At 40.0% G+C, this 20,583-nt stretch overlaps 1 protein-coding gene across 2 annotated transcripts; it reads right to left on the bottom strand.

Annotated features, from left to right (window-relative positions):
- Window positions 1-341: 341 nt before the first annotated feature.
- Window positions 342-18,860, bottom strand: SKP1 (S-phase kinase associated protein 1). 2 transcript variants are annotated; one of them, XM_080672842.1, is made up of 6 exons: window positions 18,735-18,860; window positions 15,456-15,552; window positions 8,507-8,580; window positions 4,546-4,689; window positions 2,330-2,470; window positions 342-639 (listed from the first exon to the last, which is right to left on the bottom strand). In XM_080672842.1, the coding sequence occupies exons 2-6, from the start codon at window positions 15,550-15,552 to the stop codon at window positions 604-606; spliced, it is 492 nt and encodes a 163-aa protein (XP_080528968.1). In that variant the 5' UTR covers window positions 18,735-18,860; the 3' UTR covers window positions 342-603. The 2 variants fall into 2 exon arrangements, with proteins under 2 accessions (XP_080528968.1, XP_080528967.1); XM_080672841.1 differs by having other exon boundaries at window positions 18,638-18,796.
- Between the last annotated feature and the right edge of the window lie 1,723 nt (window positions 18,861-20,583).

Genomic DNA, 20,583 nt, shown 5'->3' with positions numbered 1-20,583 from the left:
ACAGACTGAGTAGTAACTGAGTCTCTAACCAACATAGGATTAAAAATGCAAAAACAAGTCCTCAGATTCAATTAAGAAAGCCCTGCTACATATGGGCTAATCAATACCAGTGGTATTCCTTGACTCCAGGAAGCTGGAAGACATCCTAATAATCCCACTCAGAACATTTACCTCAAGTAGCCTTTTCCAGCTCCCAACTCATGAATAATTGTTAATTCTATTTCAGAAAACTTTTGCAAGTTGTTTTATTTACAATGCCAACTTTTAAAAAGTGACTAAAGTTAACTAGACAATAAACTAGGCAGAAATCGCTTTGCAAAAAAGAGGGAAAGCCCAAAATGCCACTTTTCTATAGAGAACCCACAATTCAGTTTTATTCAGAGCAAAGAAAAAAAGATACTTTTGATCATACTGGAAGAAACTCAGCCATAGGTTTGGAATCTGTACCCAAACTACACATGCAATGAAGACAATATTCTGCTAATACAATTGATTCGCTGCTGCATTTGTCTACTGTTTGCCTAATATTAACAATTATAAACAGAGCAGTGCAACTAGTATTTGGAACAATCCTTACAGTGTTACAGTGTCAGGCACAACTTTTCACTTCTCTTCACACCACTGGTTCTCTTTGCGTACCTAGAAAAAGAGATGGATATAAGAAAGTACCTTAAGAAGTAGTCTTTCCTAAGACTAATACCTAATAATTCATTAATAATCTCTGAGGTTGATCATAAAGAAACAGATGGAAAACTGGAAAAACACCAGGTTAATAGTAAACTTCCTAGTCACCCTTCTTTTCCCCCCACTAGGTTATTTTGCCCTGCTGAAATTATCAAAAAAGCAAAGGCATGCCCAGCCAGTATGGTTCAACAGTTAAGCATTGACCCAGGAACCAAGAGTTCACTGGTTCAATTCCCTGTCAGGACACATGCCCAGGTTGCAGGCTCCATCCCCAGTAGCGGTAGCCAATCAATGACTTTCTCTCATCATTGATGTTTTTATCTCTTGCCCTCTCCCTTCCCCTTGCTAAAAATCAATAAACACACATTAAAAATCCCTAGCCTATTTTGCTCAGTGGATAGAGCATCAGCCTATGGACTAAAGGGTCCAGGGTTCGATTCCAGCTGGGGGTGCATGCCCGGGTTGCAGGCTCAATCCCTGGTAGGGGGCATGCAGAAGGCAGCCAATCAATGATTCTCTCTCAACATTGATGTTTCTATCTCTCCCTCTCCCTTTCTCTCTGAAATCAATTATATATATATATATGGCCCTAACGGGTTTGGCTCAGTGGATAGAGCGTCAGCTTGCGGACTGAAGGATCCCAGGTTTGATTCTGGTCAAGGGCATGTACCTTGGTTACGGGCACATCCCCAGTAGGAGGTATACAGGAGGCAGCTGATCGATGTTTCTCTCTCATTGATGTTTCTAACTCTCTATTCCTCTCCCTTTCTCTCTGTAAAAAAATCAATAAAATATATATATAAAAATATATATATATAAAAACGTATTTTTTTAAAAAGCAAAGGCAGAGGGCAATTATAGCTTTAGTCACCAGAGCTAACAGAACAAATTCAAATAGTTCATTCACATTATTTCAGTTTGTATCTGTGTCAACAAAATCATTCTGATCTACTCACTCATTTCTTCCCTGTTCACTAAGTTGCTCTAAAGCAGTGGTCGGCAAACTGCGGCTCGCGAGCCGCGGTTTGCCGCTCTGTTGACTAATGAGTTCGCCGACCACTGCTCTAAAGTATCCTAGCATCCAACCATCCCTGCTTCTCTGAAGTCACTTATGGCTTACATGTAAAGTCCCAGATGCCAAAACGAGTAACTGCTAAGGAATAAGTATCAAAGAGCACCTTTGGCTGAAAAGTATATTGTTCTTATGTTTATAAAAAAGCAGTATCGCCTAACTGGTTTGGCTCAGTGGATAGAGCATCGGCCTGTGGACTGAAAGGTCCCAGGTTCGATTCTGGTCAAGGGCATGTACCTTGGTTGTGGGCACATCCTCAGTAGGAGGTGTGCAGGAGGCAGCTGATTGATGTTCCTCTCATCGATGTTTCTAACTCTCTCGCCCTCTCCCTTCCTCTCTGTAAAAAATCAATAAAATATATATATTTTTTAAAAAAGCAGTATCATTCAAGTGTCTAGACTCATTTTAGGACACAGAAGGTACCTGTAATGTTTTAGGATATAGAAAGTACCTACCTCTTATACCTCAAATGAAGTCAACATTCTTTGATACAGGCACTTTTTTTCCTGGCATGTTAGGATTTTATTCTCTTTTAAAAAGCATGTGATCAAGAACAAACTTTGGACTACATACCTGGGCTTCCTCTTCTTCAGTAAAGTCATTTTTTATATTGAAGGTCTTGCGAATCTCTTCAGGGGTTTTCCCCTTGATCATATTGGCAACAGTCTTGCATGTAACATCAAGCAAACCTTTAATGTCTAAATAGTTTGCAGCCTGTGAAATGATTGTTGTTTTCATTAAAGTATATTTAATGGTTTAAACTAAATACAAAGTTAGCAGTTGATAATTCATATCTAATTAAGCTTAAAATGCTAGTTAATTTTAAGAAATTAAATGGAGAAGAGTAAATCAGACAAGTTTTGTGAAAGGTATTTGTTCATACCCTTCCTTGTATACCTCTATAATAATGAGTCCTCCTGCTGCCGTAAGTAAACTATATACGCTACACCTCAAACGTTAAAGAATGGCCACAACTGGTGGGTAGGTGGGTGCGCACACGCACAACGAGAGTGCACAAGCACCACAGTTGTCAAATCATGACAAGACATTTAAAGAATTCAAACATAAGCAGTTACAGCATTACATTTTATTGATCTTCTGAAATAGTCAGCTTTTGGTTTCTTTGATTTTCTCTAGTTTTCCCATTTTCTATTGATTTCTGCTCTTTAACATTCTCTTTATCTTTGGGTTAATTTCATCTTTCACTAGTTTCTTTTGGTAAAGGCTTAGATCACTAATTTGAGACTTTTCTTCTTTTCCAATTATCAGTGTTTAGTGCTATCAATTCCTCTCTCATGACCCTCAGGAGAGGAGGGTCATCCTTGTGGTGGGTGCTCCACTGAATGACCTACCACAAAAACAAAAGTTCATTCCTCTGTGGCATCTCACAGATTTTCATGTATTCTGCTTTATTTCCATTCAGTTCAAAATACTTTATAATTTTTCTTTGATTTCTTCTTTGACTCATGGAGAATTTGTTTTTTAGTTTTCAAATATCTGCAGATTTTCCAGATAGCCGTTACTGATTTCTAATTTAATTCCACTGTGATCAGAAAATACCTTGAATTCTTTCAAACTTGAGACTGACTTTAATGGCCCAGAATGTCGAACCTTGATAGTATTTATTTGAATATACAAAGAATATGTATTCTGCTGTCATTATATATAATGTTCTGTAAATGTCAATTAGGACAAGTTGATCAACAGTGTTACGTAAGTCTTCTATATCCTTACTGATTTCTCTACTTGTTTTATCAATTATTTATAGAGGCCTGGAAATCTCTAACTATGACTGTAGATTTGTTTGTCTATTATCCTTTGAGTTCTATTGGTTTTTGTTTAACTTTTTGGAAGTTTTGCATTTAGGCAGATAAATGTTTAGAATTGCTATGCCCTCTTAATAATGAACTGATTCACTGTTATCATTATGTAATAACCCTTTTTAATCCTGGTAATATTCTTCGCCCTGAATTCTACTTAATATAGTCACTCCAATTTTCTTTTGATTAATGTTAGTATAATATATAACCCCTCCCCCCTTAAATCTATTGTGTCTTCATATTTAAAGGTAGTTTTCTGTAGGCAGCATAGCTGAGTCTTGCTTCTTTTTAATCCAATGTGATAATCTCTACCCTTTAATTGTGGTATTTAGACTATTTATATTTAATGTGATTATTGATATGTGGATTTGAGTTCTAAGTGTTAAAATTCAGTATCAATTTAACAAATTAAACTCTATAAGAAGTCTAAAGGCTCTGTACTAGAGTATCTTACAGTGTTCGTTAAAAATATACCAGAATAGCCCTAACCGGTTTGGCTCAGTGGATAGAGCATCGGTCTTTGGACTGAAGGGTCCCAGGTTTGATTCCGTTCAAGGGCATGTGCCTTGGTTGTGGTCACATCCCCAGTAGGGGGTGTGCAGGAGGCAGCTGATCGATGTTTCTCTCTTATCGATGTTTCTAACTCTCTATCCCTCTCCCTTCCTCTCTGTAAAAAATCAATAAAATATATATTTAAAAAATATATATATATATATACACATACATACATACACATACACACACACACACACACCAGAATAGCAGCTCTCTATGGAGCACACCACACCTTCATCCATCCCCTTCTTTCTCTAGTGCACTCTCTTTTCCCAGTGCATCCCTCTGCATCTCCTCCCTCTTTCATCTCTCAAGGCACATGCCTCTCTCCCTCTTTCTCCTAAGCTCCAAGGGTCATTCCATTGCCTCTATAACTTTCTAAATAAACCTTCCATTATTAAAAAACAAACTTACCAGAATTAGTTCAAATAGTGTTCCTTGGTCAACTTTGAGGAATTCTTGGTCCCAAACAGGAATATCATCTGTTCGCTTTTCTTTGTTCTCATCATCCTCAGGAGGAGGAGGGTCATCCTTGTGGTGGGTGCACCACTGAATGACCTACAACAAAAACAATAATTCATTCCTCTGTGGCATTTTATCACAAGGTATTCATTCTACTGCTGGGCAAGGTTATTCCTATAAGGAGCTAAGAACTAGCTAGCTAGAAGTTGATTTGCATAATAAAGTTAGTAGCCATGCTCAAAAAGCAAAAATGAAGCTTGAGAAATCTTCACGACTCTAGAGGGTGGAAGATCTTAGATATTAGCTAAACCGGCAGACAGATTACTATACTTGACCACATTAAAAAGCTCTTGTGCAAAAAGATAATTAAGTCACACAGGGAAAGGACTGGAAAATACATACAACTAGCAATGGATTACCCTATAGAATATAAAATCTTAAAAATCACTACAAAGAAATAAGCTAAAAACAAACAGCCAATTCACAAATCTGATTAGTAAAACAGGAGGAAATGCTAAGCCTCACTAGATGCAAAATTAACACTTTGGTCAGATGCAACTAGTTTAGATGCTAAAAATATATATATATATATATATATATATATATATACACACACACACACACACACACACACACACACACACACACACACACACATATATATATATATATATATATATATTTCCCCCGCCCCCTCAAATAGCAATGTGGGAGAGACACATCTATTGGTTGCCTCCTGCATGCACCCCAATTAGGGCTGGAGATCAGCCTGCAACCAAGGTGTCTGCTCTTGACCAGGAATCAAACCCAGGACCCTTCAGTCTACAGGCCAACACTCTATCCACTGAGCCTAACTGGCTAGGGCAGTGGTCGGCAAACCGCGGCTCACGAGCCGCGGTTTTCCGCTCTGTTGACTAATGAGTTTGCCGGCCACTGGACTAGACTAAACGTTACCGTGTAGTTGCAAGCTGTGAGGATTAGGCAATTGTGGCATACTGTATGCAAAGAGGTAAAGGGTAGTATATGATAGTGGTCAGCAAACTCATTAGTCAACAGAGCGGCAAACCGCGGCTCACGAGCCGCGGTTTGCCGACCACTGGGCTAGGGCATATTAAGATTTTAATACGAATTATTAGCAATAATGTAAGGGTAACAACCTCTTCTGCAGGAGAGTATAAATTGGAATAACCCCTTTGAAAAAATCTAGCACTACCTAGTGCAGTGGTCGGCAAACTCATTAGTCAACAGAGCCACAGTTTGCCAACACTGACCTAGTGAGACTGAGTATGTACATACATTATCACCAAACAATTCTAAATACACAGACACATACACAAGACTACTCAATGTAATAATAAAACAGGAAAAGCCCAAATGTTCCCTTACTAGGGAAATGAACACATTATAATTAAATTTTCAGGAAGTTGATCAGCTAGACTAGATGTACAATTATAAAGACCAAAACCAGCAGCAAAAGTATTAAGTTGTAGAATCTAAGTGGTGGGCAAATGGGTGTTTTCTGTATGATTAAAATTTTTCCACAGTATTAATATTGAGGGGAAATGCTGAGAAAAAATGGCCAAGAAATTTTACTGCCAAGATGCAAAAAAAGTAAAGAGCTATTTCTAGAAGGAAAAGCCAATAATAAGGGGATTTAATGATATAAACAATAGCTTTTTAAGAAGTATTTCAGTCTTGTAAGAAAAGGAGCACTTGCCCTAACCGGTTTGGCTCAGTGGATAGAGCGTCGGCCTGCGGACTGTAGAGTTCCAAGTTCGATTCTAGTCAAGGGCATGTACCTAGGTTGCGGGCACATCCCCAGTAGGGGGTGTGCAGGAGGCAGCTGATTGATGTTTCTCTCTCATCGATGTTTCTAACTCTCTATCCCTCTCCCTTCCTCTCTGTAAAAATCAATAAAATATATTTAAAAAAGAAAAGGAGCGCCCTAACCGGTTTGGCTCAATGGATAGAGCGTCAGCCTGCGGACTGAAGGGTCCCAGGTTCGATTCCGGTCAAGGGCATGTGCCTGGGTTGCGGGCACATCCTCAGTAGGGGATGTGCAGGAGGCAGCTGATCGATGTCTCTCTCTCATCGATGTTTCTAACTCTCTATCCCTCTCTCTTCCTCTCTGTAAAAAATCAATAAAAATATATATATTTAAAAAAAGAAAAGGAGCACTTAGGCCCAGCTGGTTTGGCTTAGTGGATAGAGCATCAACCTGTGGACTGAAGGGTCTCAGGTTCAATTCCTGGTCAGGGCACATGCCTGGGTTGTGGGCTCGATCCCCAGTGTGGGGTGTGCAGGAGGCAGCCGATCAGTTATTCTCTCTTATCATTAATGTTTCTATCTCTCTTTCCCTCTCCCTTCCTCTCTGAAATTAATAAAAATATTTTTTTTTAAAAAAAAAGGAGCAGCCAGAACCGGTTTGGCTCAGTGGATAGAGCATCAGCCTGTGGACTGGAGGGTCCCGGGTTCGATTCCGGTCAAGGGCATGTAACTTGGTTGCGGGCACATCCCCAGTGGGAGGTGTGCAGGAGGCAGCTGGTCGATGTTTCTCTCTCATCGATGTTTCTGACTATCTATCACTCTTCCTTCCTCTCTGTAAAAAATCAATAAAATATATTTAAAAAAAAAAAAAAAAAGGAGCAATCAGTATTTGCTTATACAGGCATTAAAAAAACTCTTGAAAGAGTATAAAAGAAATTAACGTTTATTATTATTTATGGAGGTTTCTGGTTAGATGAGAGACAAGAGATTTTTATCATATATTTTTAGGTTTTGGATCATGTGATTTTTCAGTATACTTAAGGTTTAAATAGTCTTTTTTTTTTTAATATACTTTTATTGATTTCAGAGAGGAAGGGAGAGGGAGAGACAGATAGAAACATCAATGATGAGAGAGAATCATTGATTGGCTACCTGCTGCATGCCCCCCACTGGGGATCGAGCCCGCAACCTGGGCATATGCCCTGACCGGGAATCAAACCGGTGACCTCTTGGTTCTTGGGTCGACGCTCAACCGCTGAGCTACACCTGGCTGGGCTAAATAATCTTTTTTTTTTTAATATATATTTTTCTCTATCCATTTTCCTCTAAGTCTAGCAAGTTTTTCCCCCAATGTGGAAACTGGTTGCTGTTTTTTCAGATAAGAATTCAATTTAAATAGCTGGTTCTGTTAAGGAGCCATGTGACCTGAAACACTAAAACCCTATTCAATGTGGAGCCGTTTATGCTTAGACACAAGGTAAGGTGATCAACTAAGATAACAAAAGTACATCTCTTGTTCTCAAGTTCCCTTTGAGGCACCCATTCAGTAGACAAACAACACAAGAATTTTCCTTTTAGCTAATCACATATAGTTATATTTAAGTAATTTAAATGTGTTAATGAAAAGACTAGACAAGGGCCAGGTTAAATAAACTACAACAAATACTTAAGTCAATCATACTACAAAGAGTTCTGGAGCTGAAACCGGTTTGGCTCAGTGGAGAGAGCGTCTGCCTGCGGACTGAAGGGTCCCGGGTTCGATTCCGGTCAAGGGCATGTACCTTGGTTGCGGGCACATCCCCAGTGGGAGGTGTGCAGGAGGCAGCTGATTGATGTTTCTCTCTCATCAATGTTTCTAACTCTCTATCCCTCTCCCTTCCTCTCTCTAAAAAAAAAAAAAATCAATAAAATATAAAAAAATGTAGATCCCCGGTGCGGGTCCCAAGGGCAGGCCCGGGAATCTGCATTTAAAAAAATAAAAGAAAGAAAGAAAGAAAGAGAGAGAGAGAGAGAGAGAGAGAGAGAGAGAGTGAGTGAGTTCTGGATTTTTTAAAAAAGGAAGCTATCTCTTTATCGATATAGAAAGATCACCAGGATACTGTTAAGAAAGATAGATCACGTACAAGTATATAGTTTGCTAATTTACCTTTTTTAATATTGCTGCATTAACATTTGGTAGAGGAACTGGGTCATCATCGCCTTCATCATCCATTCCCAAATCTAACAAAACCAGAAGAGATTTGCCATTATTTCCTAACTTCACTATAACATTTATACAAAACTAGGCTATTTCTCAAACAAGTGACTAACATGACATGTCTGAAAGAGTATAAAAAGTACTTTATTAAGAATAGTTCTTTTAACAGCATTTAAAACTGGTGGCTCCTAATAAAAAGTCCATGAACAAAAAAAACAAAACAAAAAAGTCCATGAACCACCCAAAATTATATAAAGTTGTGAGTGGACAAATATAGTAAAATTATATCAAGAGAGTTCTTAAATAGGAAGAAAATTAATAAGTGTGACTGAGATGGCTGGGCAACCATTTAGAAAAAAACACAAACTAAACTCTTATCCTCATTCTTTATACTAAACTCTCTAGATCAGTGGTTCTCAACCTTTCTAATGCCGCGACCCTTTAATACAGTTCCTCATGTTGTGGTGACCCCCAACCATAAAATTATTTTTCTTGCTACTTCATAACTGTAATTTTGCTACTGTTAATGAATCATAATGTAAATATCTGTGTTTTCCAATGGTCTTAGGCGACCCTGCTAGCGGTTCTCAACCTGTGGGTCGCGACCCACAGATTGAGAACTGCTGCTGTAGAGCCTAAGACCATCGGCAAGTATCACATGTAACAGAATCTCACACAACACACACAACATATCATGCAACCACTGACAAAAACGAGGCAGGCAGCTCCATACACACTGGTATAATTTCAAGATTAAAGTTTTAAAAAATAAATAATGTTATCTGAATAAAAAAGGGAATATATATTTATATTTAAAATATTTCCATAAGGATATATAAGGAACTGTTAAAAGTATGTCCAGGGAGTTAACAAGAATGTAGGTTGAGTGACTCAGTTTCAGGGTATAACCTTTAGTGTTACTCATCGTATACATATTACCTATAATTTTGAATCTGTAAGTTTCTCTGGTTAAAAGGCCTACCTTTCCGATTCTCAAAGTGGCTGGTAAACTCCAAAAACAAAACTGAACATAAAAATCCATGTTATTTAAAGATTTGTCTTTCAAGATTCTATATATTTTTCAAACCAAATGGATTTTGTCCTTAGGTTTCTACAAGACTAAAAAAAGATGCCAAAGAAAGTTGCTTAATAGTTAGCACATACCAAGATTAGAGGCCAAAAGTTACTACAGTACTCTATCAGTATAGCACAGTATCAGTTATACTGACATGGCCTATGTTGAATTAAACTTTAGTCCCTGATATATCCAGGTGCTGTCCTAGGCAGTTAAGAGTCAGCAATGAATACAGAATGGGAGGAATTGTTGCAATTTTAGAGTAGATCAGGATGTCTCATAAAGGAGATGACGTTTCAGTAATTTTTAGAGGAGGAGGGAACACCTAAGGAGAGGGAATGGCAAATGGGAAGGCCTTCTGACGGGAGTGTCTGGCATGTTTTAAAAACACTAAGGAACTGAGTGTTGCTAGAGCAGGATGGGCAAGGGTTAAAGGAACAGAAGAGATCAATAACAGGGGCCTGACAGTAATAGGGCCTTCTGTATTTTTGGCTACTGTATTGGTTAAAGATGGTAGAGAGCAGAGGGAAACCAATTATGGGGCTAGCAATAATCCAGGCACAAGATGATAGCTTAAAGATTTACAGCCATGGAAAAATAAAGAAATGGTCTAATTCTGTATGCATTTTGAAGGTAGGGGCAATAGGAATTACCAACAGATGGGAAGTAGAATGTGAAAGAAGTCAGAGAAGACTTCAAGTTTAAGACATGATCAACTAGATGGAGTTGCCATTAATTCATATGGGGAAGGCAGTTAGAGAACTATGATTTTGAAGGACAGAAAATCAAGAACTCTACTTTCATAAGTATGAGATATAAATTAGATACAAGAAATTTAAATTAGATACATAAGGGTAGACAAAAGTGGTTAAATATGCAAGTCTAAAAATCAAAAGAGATCAGAACTGTAGGTAAGTTTGGGAATTGGTGTATAGATGGTTTATAACACTGTAAGACTAGATGAGATGACCAAGGGAATAAATCAGTATAAATATAGTGAAGAGGCCCAATGATTAAGTACACCTTGGGGAACTTCAGGCTTTAAAGACAAGGAGACAGAAGGCTGTGACAGAGGTACAGTACTAGTAAGTAAAATATCCAGGAAACCAAATGTAGAAGAGAATGACCAACTGTCAGATGCTGTCAATAGGTCTAGATGAGAAATGAAACAAGATGATGCACTTGACAACACGTAGTTTCAAAAAGTATCTTATTCTCCTGTGTGTGTTAGGGTTACTCATCTCCCCTCTCCTCTTTCCCACCAAAGTCTTTTCCTGATCCCATCTCTGCTCAGAGTAAAACTAAAATATGATACTATCCTCTCCTAGCCTGTATGGTTCAGTTGGTTGAGCATTGTCCCATACATCAAGAGGTTGCTGGTTGACTCTGGGCCAGAGCATATGCCCAGGTGTGGGCTGATCCCCAGTACGGGGCATGCAGAAGGCAGCCAATCCATGTTTCTCTCTCATTGATATTTCTCTCTCCCTTCCTCTCTAAAATCAATAAAACCATATTTTTAAATAAAAATAATATCCCAATTTGGATCAAACCACTTACCCCTTTCCTGAACTAGTATAAAATATTTTTAATCAGAAGGAAGAGAAAAAAGTTTTACTATGTGAAATACTTGTTTGAGGAATTAAGATTTAGAGAAAACATAATACAAAAGACCATCTTTTAGATCCAAATGTTATTTGGAAGAAGGCTTAAGTCACATTAAAAATAAGGGCCTTAGCCCTAACCGGTTTGGCTCAGTGGATAGGGTGTCGGCCTGCGGACTGAGGGGTCCCGGGTTTGATTCCGGTCAGGGGCATGTACCTTGGTTGCGGGCACATCCCCAGTGGGAGGTGTGCAGGAGGCAGCTGATCGATGTTTCTCTCTCATCGATGTTTCTAACTCTCTATCCCTCTCTCTTCCTCTCTGTAAAAAATCAATAAAGTATATTTAAAAAATAAAAAAATAAGGGCCTTAGCCCTGGCTGGTTTGGCTCAGTGGCTAGAGCATTAGCTTGCTGACTATGCTAACTGAATGGTCCCAGGTTTGATTCCAGTCGAGGGCATATGCCCAGGTTGCAGGCTCAATCCCCAGTAGGGGGTGTGCAGGAGGCAGCCAATCAATGATTCTCTCTCATTATTGATATTTCTCTTTCTCCCTCTCCCTTCCTCTCTGAAATCAATAAAAATATACTAAAAAATAAAAAAAAATAAGGGCCTTAGCCTTGGCTGGTGTGGCTCAGTTGGAGTGTTGTACCGAGCACCAAAGGGTCATGGTTCAATTCTCAAACAGGGCATATACGCAGGTTTCAATCCCAGGTAGCGTAGGGGAGGAAAACAAATGATGTTTCTCTCACTCATCGATGTCGATGTCTCTCTCTCAAATCAATAAAAATCTATCCTCTGGTAAATACTAAATAAAAAAATAAAAATGGTTGCAAAGGATTACTTCTCTAACATTTAAACCACTGGTTCTCAACCTTTCTTTTTTTTTTTTTTTAAATATATTTTATTGATATTTTACAGAGAGGAAGGGAGAGGGATAGAGAGCTAGAAACATCGATGAGAGAGAAACATCGATCAGCTGCCTCCTGCACACCTCCCACTGGGGATGTGCCCGCAACCAAGGTACATGCCCTTGACCGGAATCGAACCCGGGACCCTTCAGTCCGCAGGCCGACGCTGTATCCACTGAGCCAAACCGGTTTCGGCGGTTCTCAACCTTTCTAATGCCGCGACCCTTTAATACAGTTCCTCATGTTGTGGTGACCCCCAACCACAAAATTATTTTCGTTGCTACTTCATAACTGTAATTTTGCTACTGAATCGTAATGTAAATATCTGTGTTTTCCGATGGTCTTAGGCGACCCTGCTAGCAGTTCTCAACCTGATTATTTACATTATGATTCATAACAGTAGCAAAATTACAGTTATGAAGTAGCAATGAAAATAATTTTGTGGTTGGGGGGTCACCTTGATTTTACTTTTCTCTAACACATCTAACATGAGGAACTGTATTAAAGGGTCGCGGCATTAGAAAGGTTGAGAACCACTGATTTAAACTAAGGATTTGCTGGGGCGGGGGGGGGTTGCATTTAGACTGAATGCACAAGTAGCAACAGTCATTCCTTTAAGCTATTTAGTTTCAAGAACTAAGAGACACCTGTATCATGATACCACACCCTGTACCTACCTGAACAAATCAGTCAATCCACATGTACAAAACCAAGATTTTCACTTCTGATTGTCCTGTGATTAGAAGTTTATATTTATGTTTTCTGAGTCACAAAAGAACCCATAATATATTGCATATGCAAAACAAGGAAAGCAGTAAGTTGCTTAATTCAATAGATTCTAGCCCTCAAGAGGCTAAACGTCTAGATAAACCACTGGTACTTAAGACAAAGCCAAATGCCATGGAGGAAATGAATCATTTAACTGTTGCTATCATGCCACTTGATTCAGTAGGCAAAGTCGGTGTGAAAAACCTTCAAGGAGCCCTATGTTCTTACATTGGCAAATGCTTCTTTGAAGCAGTACAAAACAGATTAGTCTGCCAGGCACCAACTAAGATGAAATAAAAAACACTTTCATTGCCAAATCAAGTATTCAGGCAACAATTGTGATATCAGTTTCTACATCTTCTAGATAAAGCCTTACTCAACTGCCTTTAGGGATACTTGGATTTTTTCAAACTTGATGAACAGTGACTGTGGGATATAGCAAGGGTTTTACAACTTAATAGAAATGATCTATGTATGTAAGTTATCAGAATACAGGAATGTACCACATGATTGGTATCAATGACCAAAAAGAATTATATGTTCAGCTTTTATCAGCCAACAGAAGTCACACACTGAGAAAACGGAAGACACACCCTCTGCAATTCAGCTTCCACCTCTACCACACCTATTATCTGCTGTTAGAAGTCCTCTAACTTATTAATTGTAAAATCCTAAGTGATCAGTCAACAGTATATGAATCCAACAATCACTCTGTTCACCTCAAAATGCCTCCCCCTTACCATGGCTTCCACAAATACTACTTCACTGATTCTCCACTCCTGACTTCTACATTCCTGCCCCAATTCCATTTACTGCCATAGATAATTCCATTCCTCTCAGGCCCATTCTTCAGCTCTACCAACTACAGTATCACAATCTCATCCCACTCCAAGAAACCCAACTAAAAAACCTTGATTTTACTTTTCTCTAACACATCCTCTCTACTACAGAATAATCTTCCAAAACATTCTAATTCTACTAGATTTGAAATATCACCTAAGACTACACACTGCAGTCTCTCCACAAGCCTGAAGAATAGCATCAGCCAAGATGTTCCCACAGCACCATTTGGCACACAATTTTATTAATGCACTAATTATATATACCATGTAGCAGTTTGACTTCTTTGGTGTCTGTCTCCCTTCCTGGTTTAAAAATCCTTCAAGAGCAAAAACTATTTCTCACTTACCTTCTTTTCACCAGAATATAGCTAGTGCTTGGCACATAACTCACTTAAGTATTGGTAAGCTACAGATCTACCCTATATAAAAGCACTTGACATTTGAAAAATTAAGAAATAGTCTAGTTTCTGAAGAACACTCTTATTACTCGTAAATTTCCCCCTCCTCACCAATTCTAGAGACTGATTTGTATGTCTTCACTTTATATTAATGTCCACCAGCTCACTAGTAACACTGAGATCCACCTTAACTAGTAAAAAATTTCAAAAATGTTTCAGAACTGGTTTTTCTGTCTTACTTCTTTGTTGTGCTGCACATATACTTTGCAGTAGGTAAGTCACTTAAGCATTTGTTAGCTACAGATCTTCCCTATATAAAAGCATCTGACATTTGAAAAATTAAGCAATGGTCTAATTTCTGAAGAACACTCTTTATTACTAGTAAATCTCCCCCCCAACCACCACCAATTCTAGAGACTGATTTATATGTCTCCATTTTATATTAATGTCCACCAGCCTACTTGTAATATTAAGAAGAGTATCCACATTAACTAGTAAAAAATTTCAAAAATGTTTCAGAACTGGTTTTTCTGTCTTACTTCTTTGTTGTGCTGCACATATACTTTGCAGTAGGTAAGTCACTTAAGCATTTGTTAGCTACAGATCTTCCCTATATAAAAGCATCTGACATTTGAAAAATTAAGCAATGGTCTAATTTCTGAAGAACACTCTTTATTACTAGTAAATCTCCCCCCCAACCACCACCAATTCTAGAGACTGATTTATATGTCTCCATTTTATATTAATGTCCACCAGCCTACTTGTAATATTAAGAAGAGTATCCACATTAACTAGTAAAAAATTTCAAAAATGTTTCAGAACTGGTTTTTCTGTCTTACTTCTTTGTTGTGCTGCACATAAACTTTGCAGTAGTTTCAGAGGAATAACAAACTAGACAAAAGGGAAAACTTGGTTAAAAAAATAAACACACACATCTACTCGGTTTACAATCTACTCAGTTTACTCCTTCTGTTGAAACCAGGTGCTCTATTTAGCAACCTTATAGAAAGGATCTCTTTTCCAAAGGCTTTAATTTTTGTCATTAGAAATTGTGAATCTAAATTTACTCGAAACAGAAAATTGGTCTTATCTGTTTAATAGGGGGGGAAAATCTCAATAATTCAGACAATGCAGAAGGGATGACCTGTATAAAAAAATGCAGTTAGTACTTTAAATTTAAAAAAGGTAAACTTCACCCCTTCATATTCTTGAGAACTTTGACAGATTACTTGTATAAATTCGATATTCACAGGTTATCTCAAACTACTTATTTTTCCCCCCGACCCAGGCTTTTAAAATAACTTACCTTCTAACATGGTCTTAATAGTCACAGATTGTTTGGCAATTTCAACATCAACTTCAAATATCTCTCCATCAGAACTCTGCAATTTAATTGAAGGCATCTAAAAAAAAAAAAAAAAAGGCATTATACTGAATTTGAAATTTAAGAGATATTCTTTCCATAAACTACCTATTTCTTAAAAGTAAAATCAAGGCTTTTCGTTGTTTTTTTTCGGGTGGGATGAGATGTGCCTTTTAGAAGCCCTCCATAACTATAAAATCCTAAAAACCTGTAGTATATAGCCCTGTAAAACACTGTGAGTGATTATTCATGGGCTAAGTGTTTCTATAAAATTCTTTCAAAGTATAATTCCTAGAAACAGAAGCTCTTAAGGCCTTCCCTACTGAACTCATTGCTGGTTTAAATTTAGAGTTACATTCCATACTTTTGAGGCAAAATATTTCTAAAATGGAACTTACTTTTTTTGTCTGCCTTTCTGCTTTTACTCAATACTGACTATTGCATTTGAAGTTAACTGTCACAATTAACTCCTGCAAATCTGAGGGAGGGCCATCCAAAATAAACAAAGCTACCAAATAAAATAGTAATTTTCCTCTAGTGAAACTTACCAGTGAAAAATAAGTTCAAATCCAAAGTCGATCATGACATACTTAGTATTTATGTTTGGATCAATGCAAGATCATATAACAGAATAAAGAGCTAAGGATAAACAGATGTCAGTCTAATTCCCCATGCCAAATAAGAAACAAATTGCACAGCATCCTTTTTATCTTTCATTACTGACTGTCCAGGTGTCCAAGTTTGAGATCTTCTGCCAAAATCCTCATAGTAATAACCTACTACTCGTTTCAAAAATGTATTTATTAACTAAGATTGAGTCATTAGGAAAAAGACACCTCTTACATAAAAGTTAATTAAGCAATTAACTTCCAAGGACTTGAATTCTGGCCAAAAAAAAATTGTTTAAAATTAAAATTTCTAAGCCAGCATTTTCTTACCTTCTTCACATTCTTGGGGAGAAGAGGATGGGGGGAGAGAGAAAGGATAGCAATACCTGCCGATAAAGATTAATTCAAGACCTCTTCAAATTCAAGTATAGATTTTATGATCCATTTTGTTTGTTTTATTTTGTTTTGTTAATCCTCACCAGAGGATATTTTTCCATTGATTTTTAGAGAATGGAGGGGGAGAGACCAAGAGAGGAAAACACTGATGTGAGACACACATCCATTGGTAGCCTCCCACACGGGGATGAGCCTGCAACCAGAATCGCACTGGGGACCCTTTAAGTCCATGGGCCGACACACTCTATCCACTGAGCCAAACTGGCTGGGGCTCAAGTATAAGTTTTAAAGGCTTCTGAGAGTCTTAATCCTGTGATGTCACTATTAACGTGAAAGTGGATAATTTTGCATTTAAAACATTCATTCATTTTAGGTTTAAAGATTTCTTAAGTCCCATTAAATCAGTTAAAATGTTGATCAGCTTTTCCCAGACAATTATCTCCATCCCCCAAACAGACAAGCTATTAGGGAAAGGAAGCAAAAAGGTAAAGGTATGTTTTAAAACCAGGCACTGAAATATCCTCTCACTGATCCATGATTGTAAAGAATTGAATTTCACTTTTCAGTTTACAAATAGGTCTGCTTCTCCATGTTGCCTAGTGCTTGCCATAATGCAGAGGGCCCAGGGCAGAGGACCTGCCCTGTGACAAGACAAAAAAAAAAAAAAAGGTATCTCCAAAAGAAATATTTTAACGTAAGCCCAATTTTTAATTAGAAAATATTCTGTTCTTTTTATGTTCCATAGTACTGGAATAAACATTACAGAATCACAAGTCTGGCAATGCAGTTGATAAAATTATTTTTAAGCAAGACTATCATTCCACTTCTTTTTCAAATAACTCTCAAATAAGATCTGCTTAGTCATAGTCAAATTCATATATTAGGTTACTCTTAAGGGAGTTGAGGTCTTATTAAATAGCAGGGAGTCAATCAGCTAATCTGTAATTCGATGCACATTGTAATCCTAAACTTAATATTTAAAGAGAACTTTTTTTAGTGTTATACAACTGGAATTTGGTGCAAAAATTTTAAATAATGGATGAAATTTTGATTTGACATGCTTTCAAGACCATTCCTTCATTTATTTAGGCTCCTATAGCTGGAAATGAAATCACTCTCTATGGCTAGCATGATGTGAATTCTATCAACGTCATAAAGAGAAAAAAACTGTTATAAGTGACACCTCTTTTCAGAGGGCAGAGTAGAGGTCTGCATTGCTCCACGACACAGATACATTCTATTGTGACGTTCTCACACACAAAAAAAAATTCATGACGCAAAAACTCAAACCCGAAGTCTCCATTAAAAAATGATCCAAAGCAAAAACAAAACAAAAATCCAAAGCAAAAAAAAAAGCAAAAAACGTGAACCCAATCAGGTTCATTTTTTAAAAGCCAGACACCTTCAGTGTTAAGAGTTCCTAAAAGTCACGCCCTGTTAACTATGGTACCTGCTATTACAACCGTTGTTTCACCAACTCTAGGCTGTGGCAAAATAATAGGAATATTCAAGAGGAACAGGCAGCTATCTGCAAAGATTCGGCCCCACCTCAGCTGGCGGAGAACCGGTTACTAGCGACGCCTGAGACAGGGGAGAGAGGATGAGAGCCAGAATCAAGAGCTCTCGGAGCACCGCCACGCTCCCTCTCACACCAAAACAACACGAACATACGCCCACGCTCACAACAGCGCAGGACCTCCATTAAGACCCCGCGGCCATCCCCGCCCTGGGTCCCCAAGGCCGGCAGACTCAATATCAAGGGAGGCGCCGGCCGCAACCTGGGCCTTGTAGCCGAGCTCTGCGCCGGCTGACGCTTGTCCCGAGCAGAAAAGGCCCAATTCCGGGCTCGGCTCGCACCTTCTCCCGCCCGCCCGGGCGCCCAAGGGGCGTCGTGACGACGCACGACCAAAAGAGGCCTCGCCGAGTGGAGGGGCAGAGCGAGAGAACGGAGGCCGCCGGCACCTCCCGGAGAACAGGGTCTGAGACGGGTTGCACCGGGCCTGAGGGCAGACCAGGCCCCGGTGCCTCCCGCCTCTGGCAAGCCGAAGCCGCAGTGGTGCGGCCACCAGCTCGCAATCCGCGGCGCCACAGCCCCTTCCAGCTCTGTCGGCGGCTACTCACGGTGCTCGGTCTCAAGGAGAGAGCGGGCCGGAGGCTGACGAGAGCCGGGTAGCGTCAGCAGGAACAAACGAAAAAGGTGGAGAACAAGGCCACTTACAGCAACAGCGCGGGCCGGCGTCGGTCTTTATATAAGCGGCAGTCGAGGACCCCAGGGCCCGTGGCGTCATTGAGCGGCGGGGCTGGCCACCGAGTTCGCCTGACGGCAGGTGGAAAACGACAGGGTGGCCCCAGGACGCCGGAGGGGCGGGGCCGGGCGTAAAGACGGAGGGCGCGACGGGGCGGACCTTGATTCTTATTCCCACCCTCGGAAGCGGGATTCGTTATTCTCAGAGGCAACCGGGAACTGGCCGGTGCACTCTGCGACCTGCAAGGGTCTTTCAGGCAGGGGCTGCCCCAAGTCGAATTGATGACCCCAGTCCTGAAAAGCCTAGAAACTGCTAGTGTCTGGGAGGGGCTGCGGCTCCCATTTCGAGACGGGAAAGCTGGGGCTCCGAGAAAGAAGGCAGATGGGGCTTGGCAGTCACCGCTGAGATTCTGCTCAGGGCCTCAGTGCCCTCCACCGAACCTAACATGAGTTAGCTCACTGTCCATAATAACTCTTGCGGTGAAATATCATTACCCATTTTCTCCTTTAAATGTGAGAGAACAGGTTCTGAACAGTTCAGTGGCAAAGCTAGTATGTGATCCTTACTCCCCAGTTTGGTGCTCCTTAACCTTTTACTTCCATCGACTTCTGAAGAGACTTCTGGGCCCAAGATAACCAGTTTCCAGGAAAACCCAGGTCTAGAGGAGAGGCCTCCCTCCGGCAATGGATATCCATTCGCGCCCGGGCACAGGGCTGGGGATTCGCAGTGAACTAGCTGGCCAGCCAGCCAGGGTCCAGCCTGGACGGAACACTTAATGGGGTGCTCCCTGAAGTCTGATAGAGTCCATAGGATGAAGCCAACCCTAAAGAGAAAGGATTGGTCTGAAAATCCCCTCCCCTACCATCCATTCAGGGACTTTACCTGGCTCTACCCTGCTCAGCTTCGGGAACATTGCCACCCTTCCTAGGAGACTAGGGCGCCAGGCTCACCTAACCAGCAGGCACATGATGTGTTCCTGACGCCAGGGAGACAAAAGACTCTTCCACACAGGGCCCTCTAAAGAAATCAGAGGCCGGCAGTTCTGATGGGATGGGTTGGGGCAGGGAGGCCAAGCAGCTTCTTGAGTTACCGGGTCTTTGTCTACAAGCAGCGGTATCCAGTATCTGCCAGGTGCCACAGCTGATGGAGGAAGATGAAAGGACCTACAGCTCTTACTTTTTTCCATAACACAGCCCTGCGCTCAACAACTGAGCTTCAGGTCTCCGAGGCAAGGCCCACTGGAGCCCCTTGGCCCCGTTTGCCCCTGGTATACAAAATGGCACCTTGTAAACTCAGTTGAGTATCCTAAGCAGGACTGGGCAGTGCCATGTCACACATCTAGCCCAAGTACCCAGCACAAGGTCTGGCATAAAGTAAGTGTATGGTTTTCTTTGTTTTGTTTTGTTTTTTAAATATATTTTTATTGATTTCCGAGAGGAAGGGAGAGGGAGAGATAGAAACACCAGTGATGAGAGAGAATCATCCATCGGCTGCCTCCTGCACACCCCCCTCCTGCACCCAACTCAGGCATGTGCCCTTGACCAGAATCAAACCTGGGACCCTTTAGTCCACAGGCCAACGCTCTAGCCACTGAGCCAAACTGGCTAGAGCAGAAGGTGTATGTTTTTCCAAATTTGTCTGAGGACCCCCAGTATTAGAATCACCGAGAGATGCTTGTTTTTAGGTTCTTAAAAAATTATTTTTATTTTGCCTTAATGTAGTGTTATAAATACTGAGAACACTGAATTACAGCAATTACCATGTAATAGTGTTTTCTTTCTCACAGAAGTGTGTAAATTAACTTAAAAAGTAATTCCACAA

This window comes from Plecotus auritus (assembly GCF_963455305.1).
Source record: "Plecotus auritus genome assembly, chromosome: 6".
In the NCBI taxonomy this organism is placed as follows: domain Eukaryota; kingdom Metazoa; phylum Chordata; class Mammalia; order Chiroptera; family Vespertilionidae; genus Plecotus; species Plecotus auritus.
The sequence above is the reverse complement of the archived record's forward strand: the minus strand, read 5'-3'. Positions and strand labels throughout refer to the sequence as shown.

Excerpts from the sequence above, each read along its gene's own strand:
- SKP1 (XM_080672842.1), bottom strand. The coding sequence starts at position 15,552 with ATGCCTTCAATTAAATTGCAGAGTTCTGATGGAGAGATATTTGAAGTT. Across the intron at positions 4,690-8,506 it reads ATGCAGCAATATTAAAAAAG|GTCATTCAGTGGTGCACCCA; the intron begins GTAAATTAGCAA and ends TTTTTGTTGTAG. Across the intron at positions 2,471-4,545 it reads CACTATTTGAACTAATTCTG|GCTGCAAACTATTTAGACAT; the intron begins GTAAGTTTGTTT and ends ATCATTTCACAG.